This window comes from Branchiostoma floridae, chromosome 3 (assembly GCF_000003815.2).
Source record: "Branchiostoma floridae strain S238N-H82 chromosome 3, Bfl_VNyyK, whole genome shotgun sequence".
In the NCBI taxonomy this organism is placed as follows: domain Eukaryota; kingdom Metazoa; phylum Chordata; class Leptocardii; order Amphioxiformes; family Branchiostomatidae; genus Branchiostoma; species Branchiostoma floridae.
In genome coordinates, this window is record NC_049981.1 from 26,055,314 (window position 1) to 26,074,802 (window position 19,489).

Genomic DNA, 19,489 nt, shown 5'->3' on the forward strand with positions numbered 1-19,489 from the left:
CAATTGGGATGTTGAGTCAGCTTTAATCTACCTGAGCTCTCATTTCACAATAAACATCAATACGATCTGTACCTGTCTGCAGTATGCAAACTTTGGCGAAAATGTGGAGTTTAGACCAAAGACTCTACCATGTACCATGCAGTCACATTGGCCATATACTAGTATATAGAGTCGCAAATTGTCATTAGCTGTATCTGTTATGTCGGTATAACCACGTACCCTTCGGCGTAACATAACAATTTCTGTATCTATAGCCGGCTCTTCGGCGTAAAGGTGGGGTCACACGTGCGTATATATTTAAGTCCGTATGAGGCGCGCATGGGAGTATTTACCTCCACCAGGCCCCACAGGTCGTTGGAAAAATAGTAGAAATTGGACAAACGTAAACAGGTAACATGTCAGCGAGGTTAGCTGGATCACTAACCATACTTCTCAATCAGCTAACTCATCTGACATGTTATGTATCTATATTTGTCCAATTTGCACTATTTTTCCCGCGACCTGTGGAGCCTGGTAGAGACTAAGAGCTTCATACGCACCTCAAACGGACTTGAATATATACGCATGTGTGAACCCACCTTAACGCACCGACTTCTGTATCTGTATAGGCTATGGTGGATATATCAAACTGCCCCTCGGCGTAACACACCGACTTCTGTATCTCTATCTGTATAGCCGATGTAATCGTCCTTTGGCGTAACGCTTTCAGTTTTGTATACATATCCACACGGCGCGTCAGCTAGCAATCACTTCCATTGGTTGCACAATTATCACAGAAAACTAGAGATCCTGCTGCTAGTATCGAATAGCCAATTTCAATGGCGTGTGCAGGACGTACGGAGGTCAAGTGCAGTGAACGGATCTTATGTCTCGCAACACAAAGAACTTGTTATGGAGACCGTAATGCAAACTGTATAAACAAAAAGTTTGCCTGGCGACGATGAAATATGCGTGGGATGTCGCGATTTTCAACGAGGGCTAATGCTATGAGAACCTTAACCTGGCTCATGTTGACTATTGCGAATCAGCGCTCCCCACAGAAAATAAACAGTAGTCGCTCCGAAAGTCTGCGACATGCGCCCGTCCTTGGTCTCGCTCGACCGTGCCTGATTGGGGTATGTCGAGTGTCGACATAACCGGACACGTCGTGGCGAGCTCATTGAAAAGTGAAACATAAGTTTTGTACCTGTGTCCCAATATCGCTGTAAACAAACAAAATATTCAACCATTTACGAGCTAGTTAAAAGAAGTGAACATAAAGTGTGTCCTCAAATCCATTTCTATTGACAGATTTGGAAAACCGAGGAGATTATTGCATATTGTATCTCAGGGCGTTTGACACTCTTGCGCCATCTGGCGTTCACCTTGAATCCTGCACTCAGGCACCATCTCCTCAACTTGATCATTTCAAACCATATATCATGAATCTCTGAAAGAGCCTTCTTTCAAGTTATGCAGTGTTAGATTTTTTCTTTGTAATCTCTAAACATCCATGCGGTCGAATTAGCTTATGTATTTGGGCCTTAAGGGGCAGGGTGCATGCTACCAAAGCATGTAACCAGTGGTTTCCAACCAAGAGGAAGAGAGAAGTCTAGATTTATACGTAGGGGATATGGAGGGTAAAAATAGGACTATGCTCTGTTGTAGTAGGTGGTTTGATGACATCCTCTACCGACTCCAAATATAATGAGAGAGGGCGAAAAAAAATTGGGTTGCAAACAAAAGATTTTCAAAACAGACACCATAAACGTCGTAACAAGAACTGAATTAAATAAATAAAGTGAAAGTGAATTGTTACAGTGTCACAGCCAAAGTGTCTTAAATTTCTGTATTCAAGAGGTGCAAAAAGTGACACTGGTCTGGCAGACTGGTCATTGCTACAACATTGGTGTCACTTTAACGTAGTTTCATTTCTACAACTACGCACAGTCATTGCTAGATATTCCGCACTAGTGTCACTTCTACAAGTACAATCAAGCTACTGCATGACGTCTTTTCCCTTTTCGGTATTTTCCTGTCATGTTCACCATGTCCGGAGGGTAATATTTTTCATAATCAGGGGAAAATGAATGAGCGCGCTGATGTCAAAATTTACTTGCTGTAGCCTAAAGGATTGAGTCAGCTAGGGAGATCTGGCGGAGTATTTTTTTTCACATATAATGCTTTTTCTGTCATGCTTTTTCCTATCATGCTTTTTACTATCCCCCACAAAGAAAACTGGTATGTAGTAGTATCTTAGATTAAGATGGAGGCCAGTGGTTTGCGGGTCTTTGCCGGAGAGTCTGTTTATCTATTTTATTTCTCAGTGATGATACATAACTGTAATATAGTGGGGACATGGGAAGCTTCCTTGTGACTTACTATTGCTGGCGAGAATTTCAGGAACGTTACGACGAAAAGCCATCCGGTTTCGAATCTTACGGGGGGAGAAGGCAAACCTTAAAAATCACTATACTAGAAAAGAGTGTCAAATGGAACAGGTGTAGTTAACTCTAACAATGAACCGGATTTTCACATCTGCTTGAAGATAGCGAGAGCCAAGGTTCAATTTTCGCAGTGCAGTGGTTTATTGTTTGCGGATCGTTTTCGCGGTAAACTTGAATTTGAAACCGTTTGCTCCGTCTTTTGCTAGCGCCTGACCGCGACTCCTGTTTCCACGACGGGCAAAAACCACCGATAACACTACTTTCCAAGTAGTTGGGAGGTTGCCCTCTGACTGACGGGGTCTGTTTTTCACATGTTTTAGGAGTTTTTTTTTTTTTCGGGCTTTCTATTTCTTTTTCTTCCCGTTAGTAACGCTTTTTGTCGGGCTTTCTATTTTGTCTGTCATGTCCGCCGGTCGCACGCTGACACCTTATTTTCTGACCACCGTCAATGAAACCTGGCGTCAATGTAAAGGTTTTATTCGGTAAGGCTCTCGTGGGCAACTCAAAGTACACCAGAATTTCGTCCTTTTAATATCGCGAAACACGTGCACTCCCACCCCTCTCCAACTTGCACAGGCATACAGTACTGTACTGTCTTCCCTGTAGCCCTTGAACCGCTCCCGGGGACACAGAGAACTGACCATGAGGCCGCGTACCAATGGCCTTCGCCTTATTCGGCCTTCCCGATGTAATGTATCAAAAACTTGGCATTTGTCCAACACAAGGTCGTGCTAATAAATCACTCAGTACCTTTGATAGTACGGCTGAGAACACTTTTTTCAAGAAGGCCAGAAGTGACTCAGCCTTTAATTTAACCATGACTATTAAACTACTGAGTGCGTAGCCCCTGCCAAACATTGTTTATAAACCATGTCAACTTTGCCGACGTTGATTTTATTACTACTACCAGTCACAATAACATGAAAAAAGATCTGATGGAAGACATTGGTTTGTCCTCAACTTGTGTGCCGGAAGGCGGTTGCCACTCCCGAACTGTTGCGCGCGAAAAGTTGATAACGTGCTCACACATTTTCGCGGGAAATTCGTGACGTCAGGATCACATCCGGTAAATTTCTGTTTGCCGGGGTTTCCCTAGTGGCTTAGCAGGGGTGGGGTGCGCGCACCGCCCAAATTCGTATTTCTGTGTGAACACACCCTTATCGACCAATCAGAGGTTAGATTTATTCACAAGCGACCAATGAGGAAAAAGAAATAATTATTTTTCTGTCGCTATTGGCCAATCAGAGGGTGAGCTTTGGGAGAGCTGTGGGGTAAGCCAGAAATTGACAGCATTGCGCACGGTGCATGTGCGGCGCAATCTGTACTCACGGAGAACATCACGTTTCTGTAACGATTTTAACACCAGAACCTTGAATTTCCTCCATGAAATTTTAGGATTTTAGATTAGAGCTCTCCACTTCCAATCGAAAGGTAAGTTTGGGTGAGTAAGTACCGAATTTCGTCCCGTTTAAACAGGTTTTCTGTGGCATGTTCGCGACAGAGGGATGCCCCTCGCCATGTTGATAGACCGGGTTCCTTGTCCACACGCTTTGAACATTGAAAAAATTATTTACCGAAGAATTTATTCGTCGTCATGGCCTATTCTTAACACCGTCGCGTCTTTTTGCCTCTATTTTATGAGACATTTATTGCTTATTATTCTGGAATCTGTATAGCTGGAGTGAGCAGTTTTGTTTATTGTACGTTGCCACCAAACGTGAATGGACAAGTCCGACCATTCATTTTGTAAAACGGGAATCGCGCAGCGAGTGTAGCACATCGAATTTTTTTGGGAACCATCTTGGATTTCTCGTTTCTAGAACATTCGCTGGTTGTACCAGTGCTACTAGTTTAATGGCAGTTGCTCTAGGACCGAGTTTTTACAACTGAACTGCTGAAGAATTTGTTTCATGTACGTGAGTTTTTTTGTTGCCCTCCCCACATTGTCTAGGTAGTGTGAGGGGTGTCTGTGTCGCAGTTGTACCGCGAACATTTCTAGCATTTCACTGCTCCTGTTAGGGGTATGAATGGCCGAAATAGAGATATTTCATACCTTAACTCAAGATACACACTTTGGTGATAACGTCTGGGTGGTTGCGTGAGTAAGACGGTGATAAAACAAGGCCAAATGAAGCCAAGGATGATTCACTTCTATATTCGGTTTCGGTCACGTGCCTGTCCAGACTGTTCAAGGCCTCAAGGTGGAGCAAAAATCCACACTCCTCAAGAATGTGACCTTTCTTCCAAGTTCATTTAGGACAAATGAACCCCTCTAACGTGCTACAGTCTAACAATGCAAATGAAACTTGTAAGAAAGACCATGAACGCGGTGAACAGACGGGAAAATAGACTGACCTCAACTTCCCTAAATTTTCAAAGAACACAAAGGAAATCTATAATCTTCTTGTAATCTCAACAATATATTCAACTTTTGATCAGATTCTTGGATTCCTTTTTGCTTGTTCAAGCCTTGATTGATTGGGAAGCCCTGCAAAAATCTTATAAAGACAGGTGCAAGGGTTCAGGGGGCATTGTGTCAATTAATGAATTAGAACAACAAAGGGCAGCCATGTTGCTGTGTGGGCCAACCTGCTCCATGTGGGGAATTTGCATGGATAAATGGGGAGGGGGGGGGGGGGCAAAACTTTTACTTACAAGACAGACATTCACACTAACAATGGATATAACTATTTTTGTAGCTTCGCTTGCTTAACATTTAAAAAAAAAATTGAACAAGGCCACATGTCTAAACCAGCAATCTGGTTTGCATTTAAAAATAAAATTTTTCTTTGTGGCACTTTTTGTCAAATTTGCTTGTCATGTAACGTGCATCAACAATTTATGCTGCTTTTCTGTCAGGGATTGGAGGGCTTGCAATGCACTTTGGGTAACACTAATAGGGTCAAGTTTGCGATACCTTATTGCATGTTAATTTTGTAGTGGACAGATCTTATACATTTCTTGCCTCCACTCTTTGTCAATTTGAACACATGCAAATTCACAGTTGTAAACATAAGTGGTAGTACACAATGGTGAAATTCCATGTAGTATTCTCATCAGCCATTTTGTGGCAGGAGGCAGTGTTCCAATGTGTGGCTGACAGGAGGTTTGTGAAGTGATGAGGATGTGATTGATTGTCGCTGATCAAATAGTTCAATGGGGGATGTCTGGTTTGGGCAGGTAGCAGCTGTGTTGGATAGGCTTTGTGGCTTTTTCTGTAGATGTTATAATTCTTCGATGCAAGCAGGTCGTTTTTTTTAGATAAAAGAAATAAAAGCCAATGTGATACAAGAGCCATGGTTGTTGGGATTTCGTTATGTGTAGAGTAGATAAAAAGTGCTGCATGTATGTTTTATATCGCACTGAGGTAGCATGCAAAGAATTTTTTCATCAAAATTGTACGGCGAATTGAAGACTCTAGGAAATGGATACGGTATGAATTTTACATTAATGAGATGCTTGGCTATTGTTTAATATGAAAGATAGTAGGTTAAAAGACCAGCTAAACCAGATAAGCAGGCTTATAGACATCAATGGCATCGAATGATCACATGTCGGGACTGTTTTCCAGTCGATTTTTCATCAACGTCAAGGGAGGCTACGGACGGGTTATAGCCTTTGTTTCAGGCCAGGCTTTGTCACTGTAACCGCCCAATAAATCAGGAGTGGGGTGTAAGGTTAAAATGATTACATACAGCTCTATCCACATCTGTGGCATATCGTTTTGTTACCAGAATACCTGATTGTGGGAAGGCAATAGAAGTGAGTTTTTCAGTTTTGTGGTTTTCTAACTGAAACCTGCTGGTACAAAGCGAGTGCATTTCTTCCATTTAATGCACCAGGGGATCTTGCGTGCAGACCAATTATAGAAATGTTGGCTATTTAAAGAAGATTTTTTCTGTAGTCATTTGAACATATGATGAAATATGTATGTAAAATTAGCCATATCAAGCCATATTAAGTCTTTTCAATATCTGTCCAGTACAAAGGTGTAATGGCAGCCATCTTCTAATATGGAAAAGAATCAATTCTGCATGGATGCAATTGACGATGATTGTGCCTTCCATCTGTTTGGGGCACGAGAGGATATTTTAGCTCAGTCTTTTTAAAATGAAGCCATGAAGATAAGTCAAAATGTACTATATTCTATACTATCAGTATCAAATTTTCAGGTGTGAATAAGAAAACTAGTGAAAAACATTCAACTGCCATGGTAAGAACTCTGTCGAGGGCAAGGGATGTTGTGATTCAACAGTTGACAAAAATTATGTTTCAGCATAAACACTTCAGGGAACCTGGCTTTGTTTTCATCACCCAGATGTCAGATAGAAAAAAAATTGATTTAGTTCCTTTAGTTAGACCCGAGAAGGCTAGGGTCAGTTGGGTATTTTTCCCCAGCCCTAAACCCTAAAAAGTCATGCTGGCCATAAATACATATTTCTAATGGTCTCACCGTTTCCATGGATGCAAAATTAAATGGCTGACATAAGATAATGACCGGAGCTGACCACCTGCACGTTTTCTAGACAAGACAGATGACCACAGATAGGATGACTTGTGTCAGCAGCAGGCTTAATTGTGGCAATTACATGGTGATATCTGCATGGGTATTAACTTCATAGGCAGTAAAACATGTAACCTTTGTGTAAGCAAGGCATGAAGAGTTGCTGTCATTAAAATGTTGAGCAAGTGAGGTAGCCAAAATTGTTGTGGCTTCATTTAACATTTTCCATAAGCATAAAAGCGACATTCATACATTTTTCCCAGCTCATGGTGGTCTTTGTTAGGCTGAGCTAAAGCTGGTCCAGCAAACTATTAAACATATGCATTACATTTTTGACTGAACTACTGCAAGACTCTTCAGATTTTGAATAACCAGAAACTTAGGTCCTGCGACCTCACAGACTTGTGATGTTTTGTCTTCATGCTTATGTTCCTTGCTACCTTCATCAAGAAGGTTATCTTATCTGAACCATTTCTATGTGTGTTTGTATGTATGTATCAACACGTTCAAAGTTACAGTTCTGTATTATAGTCGTATCTTGTGTAATTATGCTCATGTTCCCTGTTTTTTGTTTTTGATTCTTGCAGCACCAGGTCTGATCAGATGGTCATGGTCATGACAACCGACAGTCCCCAAAGCACTGTGACGCGCGACGTGCGGGAGCTGCACGTTAGCTCGCAGTGCGTGGGGCGGGAATTCGTGCGGCAGTATTATACTCTTCTCAACCAAGCACCAGAACACCTGCACAGGTAAGGAGTGATGCCCTGGTCTCATCCACGTGGTGTCATTATGTATCATTTCATGAGTTTGGTAAATCACTGCTTAACAAGATTCTACATGTGCAACAAAAGAGTTTATACCTAGCTAATACCTAGGGTCTAACTATACCTAGCTGCAGCATTAGGCTAGAACCAGTCAGTATTGCCTTAATAAGGCCACAGACAGTCTACCAGAATATCAGCCAAGTGGATGTAGTAACTCTGGTTGTGTACAAAGAACTGCTAACCATGAGATTTCTGTCAGTAATAGTAATATTTCTATACTTGTCAATCAAAATCAGCATTTGTGTTTGGTGTTTCGTTGATTATCACAGAAATGATATGAGAAAGATCTGTAAACTCATGGCATTGAGATAAAATCAATATTGCACAATATTTGCAGCTGAGTTTGTTAGGTAGCCATTCATTATTTCCAGTGTTGCTCCCATGCAAGTGCCTTTTACGGGCTGCAAAATGTTAATGTGTGCTTGCCAAGGTACCGTGTGGGGATCCGCCCTGTCTGGGCTGGTTAGTAACAGCCAATGTGAATCTGTTTAAGCAATCAGTAAAGGATGACGTCAGCTCCCCAAAGTTATCTTCCTCAGCCAATTTGGATGTCTTCCAAGTTCATGACAGATACGTAGTCTTCAAAGCCTACTGTTGTTACATACAGTGGTGCAAATTTCATAAAACATCCCGGCTGGTGCCCAGAGATTAGGGAGACAGGCAACAACTATGACAAAAAAAGTCCATATGAATACATTTTTCTCCACCCACTTTATACTCAAATGTGAATAAGGAAATACACAGTTAATTAACAATGTGAACAACATTTTTTCATTGAAATAAGGATTAAAATCAGAAGACTCGTAACGATATGACGACATGGCATACTGAGCCAAGAAAAAGGCCTGCAACAAAGCCTGCTATGCCACTAGATTCATTTTACAGCTAAGGTAGCCATTATTGATTAAGCACCAAATTTGTACTATTTATTCAGCAAGATAGACCTATGCTCTCAGTTGTTGGAATGTTCCATGAACTTACCTGTAAAGATTTACAAAAGATGTACTACTCAGGTGTTCATGCATTAGTTAGGTGTTGGGTTTCTCCTGCACTAGCCTGCATATGCAGGTAATATTTCAAGATTTGTTTGTACACAGGCTTGCACTGGTAGCCACAAAAGTGGGTAAGGTTCTTGTAAGCACACACTATTTACTACAATTCTGTGGCAAATAATGCAAGGTTAAATTTCTCTCAGTCTGTCCCCCACAGCTATACTTAAAAGCCATAGTAGGCTGATCACATGGCTCCCTCACTACTGTGTTGATTGAAAGAGTGTAGTGGCCGAAATCACAGCAACATCTTTGCTACTGATGACAGTGGTAGGGTCACCTGGTGACCACCCTGAATCTGAACCTGCATCACTGAGGTTTTGCCATTGTATCATTCCCCTGTAGGTTTTACAGCCATAACTCGTCGTTCCTGCACGCCAGCTGTGACTTCGGCGAGCATGTGGAGGACCCGGTGATTGGTCAGCAGGACATCCACAAGAAGATCATGTCGCTGAACTTCCGCGACTGTCACGCCAAGATCCGACAGGTGGACAGCCACCCTACCCTGGGGAACGGCGTCGTAGTGCAGGTACTGTACATTCATTTCTATTAGTTGTGGTTTCACACAAGGAAACACTCGTACGCACTGTCATCATGTCATGGAGGAAGGACATCATGAAAGTAAACCCACTGCAAACATTTCAAGATTTCTAAGGTTCACACAGCAAAAAATATCAGCCCATAAAAGCAGCATTGCTATTTCATGCTATGCTGAAATTAACCATAAGAAAAGAGACATTCTTGCATGAGATTAACTACATGCCTGTTTTGGGAGAGTTAAGATGCTGTTATCCTAACATGCTTGTGTCCACGTTGTGTGCAGGTCACTGGTGAACTGTCGAACAACGGTGAGCCCATGCGTCGCTTCATGCAGACGTTCGTACTGGCCCCGCAGTCACCCAAGAAGTATTATGTGCACAACGACATCTTCCGCTACCAGGACGAGGTGTTTGAAGACTCTGACTACGAGGCCCAGGAGCGAGCAGGAGGTAAAAGCCTTACAAAAAGCCTTTTCCCGACACAAATATTAGGTCATTGAATTTTCAACTGTCTTCCTCAGAATTCAAGTGACAAAACAGCTGGATTACATGACATCCACTATAGGTCATGAGTGAAAGGAAATTTATACTGTCCTCTGCATCTGTTGAAGACTGCGCTAGGACAGTCAAAAATCAATTGGCTAGTTTTGGGTGTTGGAACTAAGGTTTGACTCAGTACTACAAAAACTACCCACATTTTATTCAAAGATACACTTAACGTTATAAATGGCATGTTTTGCCCTTTAGGTACACACTCGCACAAAAATTTAACAAGCTTTGATTTGACACTTCACAACGTTTTCGTATTTCAGTGGCTTTGTGATGGTTACAACTTCTCCCTTTAAAGTTTTACGAACGGTGACTCATTGATGGGTATCAATTTGTTACCAGGGTGCAAGCGTTGTTACCCATCTGTTAAAGGGAGTGGAATTTGTGTTCTGGATGCAGGCCAGTTCAAACACAGATGTCATCCCCAAAATCAGTGCTGACGCTTATCTTGAGTATCATTAAATTAACGAGACTGCTAGCAAGCATATTCAAGATAAGGGACAGCCCTGATTTTAGGGATGACGTCTGTGCATGAAGTTGAACAATTTAATGTTTCTGAAGCAAAAATTGTGAGCTTGAAAATTGGTATTGCATTCACCTGCTTGACTTATCTCTAGCCGTGCAGTTGTGAAGAGACCCTAGATATGAATAGCATCATTCACAAACATTGAGAACAGTAAGCAATCGAAGAAAGTACAAGTGACCACTTGGCCAATGTAACCACTTTTTGGTGCTCCTTTAGGTAATTTTCCTCCATGACCATTAAGAATCCTTTCTATGATGACTCTCCACGTAGGCCATATTTTATTGGTCTGACTGGTCTTGTTGGGTAGTTTTGACTGTATTTTGGTTTTGGGGACTATAAGTGCTGCCAAGCTATAAGGCTGTGAAGTCTGTCTTGTTGTGGTAGCCAGCTTGTGTTAGTAGTACTCAGTTTTGAACGTCGACATTTGTGATGTTCCAGAGTCGGAGGGTGAGATTGAGGCAGAGCCTGAGCCCACCAAGCCGCCTGCACCGGAGCAGTCTCCTTTGGAACCTGCGGTATTCGAACCACAGCAGACTGTAAGGTATGTTACTGTAGGGAATAAAACTACCCAACACTACTGTTTATAGAAGAAAGAAATAATACTCTTCTCTTGACATCACAGAACCTAAATGTCACAGAAAAACAGGGATGTTTCATCGTCAACTGGTAAAGAAACAGAAGTCTACCCTGACAAGTTAAGAGTTAGCATCTGACTAGAGTAGTCAACATTTTGTATTGTTGTGTGATGCGCGTCTTTTTGCTGTTACCCAGCAATGAGGCTTCGAACGAGAGTTTGCAGTAAAGCTACTTGTTTATTGACATGATGATGTTGTGACTGTTGGCTTATATCCCAACTCTGGTGTGTCTGCAGTAATGGTGACATCCATTGTATTGTACGCTCGTCTTTTTTGCTGTTACCAGGAATGAAGGACGAGAGTTTGCAATATAGCAATGTTTTTATTGACATGATGATGTTGTGACTGTTGGCTTATATCCCAACTCTGGTGTGTCTGCAGTAATGGTGACATCCATCTGGAGGAGAGTCCCCCTGAGGTGGTCCCCCCGCAGCCTCCCGTGGAGGAGCCCGCGCCCCCTCCGGAGCAGGAGGAGACTCCGGAGCCTGAGCCGTACGAGCCGCAGCAGGAGACTGCTCCGGAGGTGAAGGAACCCGAACCACCCAAGGAGCAGCAGCCTGGTATGTCAACTTACCCTCAAGCAGAGTTCTAGCCAGGATTTTATTTTAGCATAAATGGTAATGGCATGGTAGTGAAGCGACCAAGCAGGAGGGCGGTGTGGAAGTGGGATCTTGGCATTGGCATCATTTAATATGAAGGATTTTTTGGTCAGTTTTGAGTGGCATATCATCATTTTTCATTTTCAGACATAGATTAGACATTGTTCAACAGGTAAATGATAGCAAAGTACATCAGGTAAGAATTAGCGTAGAGGTCCTCATTTTAGTGTGGTGGTCACAAATTACTGTATAGCATAGTGGCCTGGTACGCTAAAACGCACTAGCTAGAACCCTGAGGTCATCCTGACGGGATGTTACTAATAATTTGATTTCACTGGGACATGATTTCTAGGTAGAAGGGGGAAGGAAGTTTTAACTTCAATTTTTTAATTTTCAACTTTGTGTTTGAAACAATTCTGTAGTAGTACAGTAGTTATACACTGGAAACCATATTTGCGGTGTCTTGAATTAAAACAGAGCTAAATTTGGTAAAGCATAGTAAAGAAAAAAGGAATAAACAAAACTTTGTTCCAACCCAGTAAGTGATCGCATTACATTTTTAATGTAGTACAGCAGCCCTCTTCAGATTTTCAATAACTGCCCAATCACCTCAGACCTAAAGGATATTGTGCTAATCAAACTTTCAGTGTAAACATTGTCTCACCTTCGACTGTTTTGTTTTTACAGAGCCTAAGAAGTTCTCATGGGCTGCTCTGGCGAGTAAAAACACCACGGCGTCTCCCCAGGCTACAACAACGGGACTGCCTCCAACAGTCATCAAATCACAACAGGTCAGTCATACCAGCACATCGTCTTTGTCAATAAAAATCTCAAACTGGCATGGTGTGCTGAAGATTAGACTAAAACTATCCCTATACAGCATTGACCAGTTAAGGTCATGTTTACATCTTGCATTATATTCTGATTAAGACATCAAGTGTCACACAAATTGTAATAAGTGGAAAGTGGGCCTAAGGAGGCGTGTATTGATATAAACTTGACAATTGTGTCACAAGTGCAATACAGTGTAGAATATCGAATAAAATTTTTTGGATTTTACCTATCTGATAAAGGGGCCAACCTTGGTGATTCTCAACCTTTTCATCTTATGTTTCAAAAGTGTGTCTTTTAATCTATGTACTGTGTGCAATAACAATATGTCCCACCCCACAGGTTCCCCCGAAGCCAGCGGAACCGCGGGATGCCGGCGCTCCCCAGCCCCAGCGAGCTCCGCGGCCCCAGCGGGAGGGGCAGGACTTCCGTCGTCCCCGCCCCGGTGGCCCCGGTCGGCGCGAGATGGGCGAGGGCGAGGAGGGAAGACCGGAGACGAGAGTGCAGCGCCCGTCGCGCTACCCGGATAGTCACCAACTGTTTATCGGAAACCTACCGCACGACATCAACGAGGACGAACTCAAGGATCACTTCGCACGTAGGTTCTCATCTGAAGGTCCTTAAACCACAAAGCTGTTTTAAAGACTTTTCAATCTCTACACCTGGATAAGATTTGGAGTGACATTCATCACTCTTCTTCATTAGAATGACTTGTCTTAATCTCCAAGCAGATCCTACAGTAGCATAAGATAGTATCAAAAGCTGGCAGAGGAGTGAAGCCGGCCTAGGAGTGTGTTTGGCTACCGGGAAATGGACACCTCTTGGCTGACTGCACTCTTTGGCCAGTTAGGTACTATTTTATGCCATTGTATGATCTGCTTGGAGATTAAGTTGGCTGACCAGGTACAGTACAACAGTACATAAGATGTACCTGGAAAATCAGGTCAAACATGATAAAGTCACTAGCCTGTAATCATTGTTTGTAAATGTTACTGATATGTCAATCATAGTGAGATTGTTCCTACACCATAAGAACTGCTGTTTGGCTGATCAAGTTGTAGATATTGAATTGTTTTGGATATTGTTCACAGTTGGATGTCCAACCATCATCAAAGGCTATTTGTTAGCATTCTTCTTTCACTTGATTATGTATTTATACAATAATGTGGACTCACTGGATACAACTGTTTTTCCATATACTGTATCCATTATAATTGTTATGCATCAAAGTTTTTTTATTGATACAATCTGTTTATCCGATTCCCATACATAGCAGGTGCTCAGTTTAGATGTAAAGTGTCTCTGGTGTCTGGTACATACAGTACCATCCTGTAGTATTAGGAGTCATTGATGATGAAAACATGTTTGACTTTTCCATTTGTGCAGACTACGGAAATGTGATGGAGCTGCGTATCAACACTAAGTCAGGAGGAGGCAGGGTGCCGGTAAGACTCAGATCTTGTATCTCCAGCATTTCCAAATCATAGCTGATTCCTATTGTCTTGGGTTTCTTTCTAATTCTGGAATACAGAATGGTAGAAGAAGAAAAACACAGCTTAGACTCTTTCCTCTGCATGAAGACTCGTGGGACCAAATTGGATTTTGGTGTCCGGTGTCCTTATGAAATGAATATGATCCATGATAAGTGTGATGTAAAAGACAACAAAATGTACAACATACACCTTTATCAATGAAATTTGTATGAAGTGGAAGACTTTTGGTTCCTACCCCAATGGCATGTGGATAAGATCAATGTCAAAGCTACTGTAGTTTGTTTTCCTTCTATGTCTTAGGATAACACTCTGGATGATATCTTCATTGTCTTCACCATTGTTTCTTGTGTTTCTTTCAGAACTTTGGATTTGTTGTGTTTGATGACCCAGAGCCTGTTCAGAAGATCTTGGATTCGAAGGTGAGTCTGTGCTGAACTGAACACTTTGCACCACCCAGCAGGATATCCTTGGCTGAAACTGAGACTTGTCTTGTTGTTCTGTGTTTATGTCACAGAAATATTAAAGTTACCAAAAAATGTCTTACTGTATGAGATGACATGTCAAACAGAAACTGAACATCTGACAAGTTTAAATACACTGTTGCCACTACCAGCCCGCTGTAATGTAGATAAAAACTATTGAAAAGTGACCCATGCTTGTTTCATTATAAATGTGGATACTTGACATTGTTGTGATCATTGACTAACAATTCCTCCTGTTGATTTTCAGCCCATCATGTTCCGTGGAGAACACCGTCTGAATGTGGAAGAGAAAAAAGCTCGTGGAGAAGGTCGGGGACGAGGCGATAGTCGCGGACCGCCGCGCGGAGACCGTGGACCCCCTCGTGGCCCAGGAGCACCTGCCGGGCGTGGTGGCGGCCCCTCTGGTGGTGGACGCGGCCCCCCTCCCCCCAAGGGTGGTGGTGCCGGCGGCGGGCCCCCTCGTGACCGCTACCCTCCACGCCGCTGATATAAAAAAAAATACACAAAACTTACTCTTAACCGCACGGACTTGCGAGTTGACGATATAGAAAAAAATTGACCTGGACTGAAACCAACAACAGCCTTGTTTGTTTCTGCCTGGTGCTTTCCTGGAAATATGCAATTCTGGATTTGTCAAGCCCCAACAATCGCTGCCTGTGTGAAATGCGTATCTTCTGTACCAGGTTTTTCTTCACCCATGTACACGTACAACACAGGAGACGTGTGTGTGCGACTGAAAAAAGCCCGCTCAAGGACCTGTTGAATTGCCAAAGGACTTGATCATGAACTTTCACCTCACGAAGCGTGTAATTTTATACTATTATGAATTGCAATAATATAGCTGTGTCAGGAACGGTTACTGTTTATTTTACAATGCAGTCAGTGTCTGTAGCAAGACTGATGGGATAGTAAGATGGCTGGAGCTGGAAGCTGGGGGTCAAAAGGTCCTTGTAATAAATAAGACAAATGTACCTCTAGCCAATTTCTAAATATTAGGTTATTTTTGTATAAGAGTGCAGTGTTTAGGTGTAAACACCTGAGGCATGTCATTCTGCGTGGCTGCTTGCTCGGACACTATGACTGAGTGGAAATTTTGGGTATGAATAAATGTCATCAAAGCACTTAACAACGGTGGGTGGGCTGTAGGACCTGATCGTGACCTTCCCAGCTTCTTCTGACTTCAGCTCACTCGTGTCATACATGTGTAATGTCTTTTGTATTTGCTGTAGTAACACTGTTGCTGAATTGCATATTTTCAGTCAATGGAGGGACAGAAAACTAAGGAAAAATCAGCTACTGTACATCCTCGTTTTTCGCTCTCTTCCAAAATTCCACTTCGGTGTTCTCTTGTTGTTAAAAACAGAAAGGAGAACGCCTCTAATATTATGAGTATTGTCTGTCGACTTACTTCCAAGGAAAAAAATCTAGTGTATATTTGATGTCATAGGCATGTGGCCTGTACCTTCTTGTCTAGTCTTAGAGTAAATGATACTAATGTTTATTTGTCTGGCTGCATTTTAAGTTTTGACAAATCAGTAATAAAAAGATCTCTAGAAACAAATTCTTTTGTCTTTGTCAAATTTTGTCTAAAAAGTTGGATTTTGGGATGGCAGCCTGGGAGAGGACTTGTTGCAGAATTCTCAACTTTCATCCGTCATGTTACAAACCAAATGTGCCGTTTAACTTATAAAGCTAATATTTGACAAACTTGCAATATACATGTCCGTATGTGTGTGTCTACTTATGTGATCCTTCTCTTGTCTGATGGGAAAGTGTTTTGTTCTCAATCTCTGGGTTTGTTCAGGATGTTAGTGTTGACTGTTGTATACCATCTATTGCTGGTAATGGTAGTGTTTGATGCTTGTTTTCTGTTGCAAAAAAAAATGTTGCGTCCATACTTTCTGTAGACCTGATTTTACAACAGGCATGGAAGAATCATGCATAATTGGAAATGACGCTTCTCTGCTGGTTTTCACCAGAAGTGTTGGCCAGTGCAGATGAACAGCAGCTTTTCATGCTGCCAATGTTGGGCCTAAAACAAGGTCAACAGCTACTTCTGAAGCCTTGACTTGGATAGAGTCACTGCTCCAAAATATAGTCTGAAGCCTTTCTTGCCATTGGTCAGCGCAGTAGTAGCTGTGCACTAAACGTATCTAGCCTAAGCCAATGCCTTTGAACTTCCATATTACATTCATTACCCATTGGTCAATGCTAGTCAACATTGTTATATGTAGTATGATGTAAGGCCTTGCCAATTTGATTATCTATTCATAAGACAGCTTGCTCTGTTGGGTTATCACCCCCAGAAATGTGAATGTTTTGTGTTGAAGATGAGAATGTCCAGTAGTCTTTGGGCATCCTGTCATACATTGTAGTCTGTGTAAGGTACAATGGCTTGGGTATGTAATGCTGATTAGGAGAGATGGGGACAGCCCTTATGTTCCAACATCCCTGTGTTTGTTATGCTTAAGAAATGTCTGAACATAAGGATGTTGGAACATGGCAATGCACCATAAAGGTGATGGAACATAAGTGTAACCAGAGAAGACACCAACTATTCACCCAAAGCCCTCATTCATATCACAACTACTTGACATGTGAAGTGTGGACCACGAAAATTGAAACATGCTCAATCATCTACTCTCCAAGCAGAGGTTGAGTCGTGGAGATAGATATAGTAGTAGTCGGAGGAGCGCCCGTGTAATTTTTCCGACTACTACTATATCTCCGCGACTCAACCTCTGCTTGGAGAGTACAATCACCCCCGTTTAAGATGGTATTCTGTGTTACCGGACGTGACAGAATGCTGGAAACACCCGAGAATTGCTGCTAATATTGTAAACAGATGGCACCCATACAAGGCTAATTTCCTTCAAATGTATTGCCAGTTCTGTCTTTTTACCATGAGGTGGTTATATGAAGTTTTCCAGCATTCTGTGTCAACGTCGGCTATTGATGTGATACAGTGCAAGAGTGGACTATCTAAACATGTTGTATTTCACCAATAGCATTTTTTCGAAAAGTGGTCTCATGTTCAATTCTATAACATGCACTTTGTCAGCTACAAAACGTTGAAGGCAAGTTAAGAAATTTACATCATTTAACTTAAGCCATGGGACTTAAACTTACCCCTAGATGTTTCACAATTGGTCGGACAGTAAGACACACCATGTAAAAAATCTTAACAGTTCAGAATCCCCTGTTCACAAATGATATGACGTCACTTCTATGTATAGATACCCTCATATTCTAGTGCCATGCTAACTGTTAACTCTTGACCTGCCAAAATGGATTGTAGTGATTGCGTTGCTGTGTTGAGATTCCTTTGCTTGTACATTTGTACTTTGATGTTCAAGTGTTCTTATTCGTCCATAGCGGACACTCGATCATGCTCCAATTCCATCTTCTACCCGACGACTGTTATTTCTTGTCCTTCCTTAGACTGATCTAGCTAGCCTCTGTGGCAACATCTATGTTATTTTTTAAAAAGTTTCTTAACATTTATTCTTGTTTGATATGGACTAGATAAGGAAATATAATGAGAAAAGGGCGAGTGCAACCAGATGGAATCTACAACAGAGGTCACAGGCAGCCTGATTGAAATTCGTATGGCATATTCTGGATTTTTTTATCACCTCAGCTTGTACATCAGTATCGTCTGTTGAGTATTGTCTGGTTAACCAGAGACGGGGGGAGGGGCGTGACTGTAGAGCAACATGTACAGGTCAAAGGTTAGACATCCAGGTGGAACATGACGTAATACAAAATCACAAAATCTGCGTAAATTCTCTAAAGGGTCAGTGATCTTTCATCGGTAACTGATATTCTCAGTCACTATAGGGTCAAGATAGTGGACGTTATCAAATCTGGGCAATCTGACTCTTAACAAGAGTTTGTCTAGTTGCTAGGAATAACGTTCGTATTACGAGGGTGTAGCATACTAGTAGTTTGTCTGTTTGAAACAAGCCTTGGGCTATATGTGCTGAAAATAAACCTTCGTGCCTTTGTACGGGCGGGTTTTGCCACAAAAACGCATTGTCATTGGACACATAGCCTCCTCAACAGCCCTCTAGGAGCGTTAGCATTCATTTTTGGGGGAACTGATTAGCCAATTTGAACTTATGAGCCAGGTTCTTAGGCGCCGTAAAGATCGTGTCTGCACCCAGTGTGTTTTTACATGAGGACCTGCCCCATGTGCTGAAAATCAGCGTTGCATTCAAACTATAGGTCATTGCTCCTCAGAGGCTGCGTGTACGCCCATATTATGGCGTTGCAAAACAAATATACTACTGAACTGGGAAAATCGAGTCTTACCAGAGTTTAAAATCTCGTGGAATTCTTTTAGAACCGGTGTGAGTGCTTCTCCTTCTTCATCGGTACCTTCTGTTGTGGCGAAAACCTCCGCCAAATACAACACAATTGAATTGTAAAACTTTTGAAATTCATTTTGGAAAATTTTGATGATAGTATACCTATGGCATGGCAAAACCCCTTCATATTTGTCTTTGCCCCAAAAGTCCTGCGATAGTAGTCCATGTCCCCTTGTGCTTGTGCTTTCTGCAATAAATTTTGAGGCGTCGAGCCTGCTCATTTTGGGGGTCTTTGACCATGTCAATCGCCATGGGCGAAAAACTGACAGTGTTCTCCTTTGACCCAGAAGCACCATGCCCGGGACTGGTGTGAGTCGTGGTCAAAGTTCAAATGAAAACGTTCTGGGCAAAAGCGTATTTTCTTCTTTGTTCTTTCCAAGTAACTGTGGGATAGGGTACTGGCCAATAATTGAATGATCATTCACTGTTACTCTGGATGAAAGTTGAAAGACGGCGGGATACATTGGCATCGATCAAGATTGTACTGACTTGTGTGGCTTGTAGTTGTGGTAGTGTTGTTTGGGGATCTTGGTTATTTCATTTTCCGAGAGAGAAAGGGGGAACCTATTGAACGTATGACGTCGCCATTAGCATATGTGCGTACATACATCAGTTTTACTCAAGTGAAGTATAAATACAGGATACTAGCAGCATGCAGGTAG

At 42.1% G+C, this 19,489-nt stretch overlaps 1 protein-coding gene across 3 annotated transcripts; it reads left to right on the forward strand.

The window, feature by feature from the left end:
• Positions 1-3,606: 3,606 nt before the first annotated feature.
• Positions 3,607-17,864, forward strand: LOC118410925 (ras GTPase-activating protein-binding protein 2-like). 3 transcript variants are annotated; one of them, XM_035812837.1, is made up of 11 exons: positions 3,607-3,697; positions 7,518-7,679; positions 9,149-9,332; positions 9,627-9,792; positions 10,856-10,958; positions 11,434-11,612; positions 12,339-12,442; positions 12,825-13,080; positions 13,869-13,927; positions 14,335-14,394; positions 14,705-17,864. In XM_035812837.1, the coding sequence occupies exons 2-11, from the start codon at positions 7,534-7,536 to the stop codon at positions 14,942-14,944; spliced, it is 1,497 nt and encodes a 498-aa protein (XP_035668730.1). In that variant the 5' UTR covers positions 3,607-3,697; positions 7,518-7,533; the 3' UTR covers positions 14,945-17,864. The 3 variants fall into 3 exon arrangements, with proteins under 3 accessions (XP_035668730.1, XP_035668728.1, XP_035668729.1); XM_035812835.1 differs by having other exon boundaries at positions 3,688-3,857; XM_035812836.1 differs by lacking the exon at positions 3,607-3,697 and adding an exon at positions 3,704-3,867.
• The last annotated feature ends 1,625 nt before the right edge of the window (positions 17,865-19,489 follow it).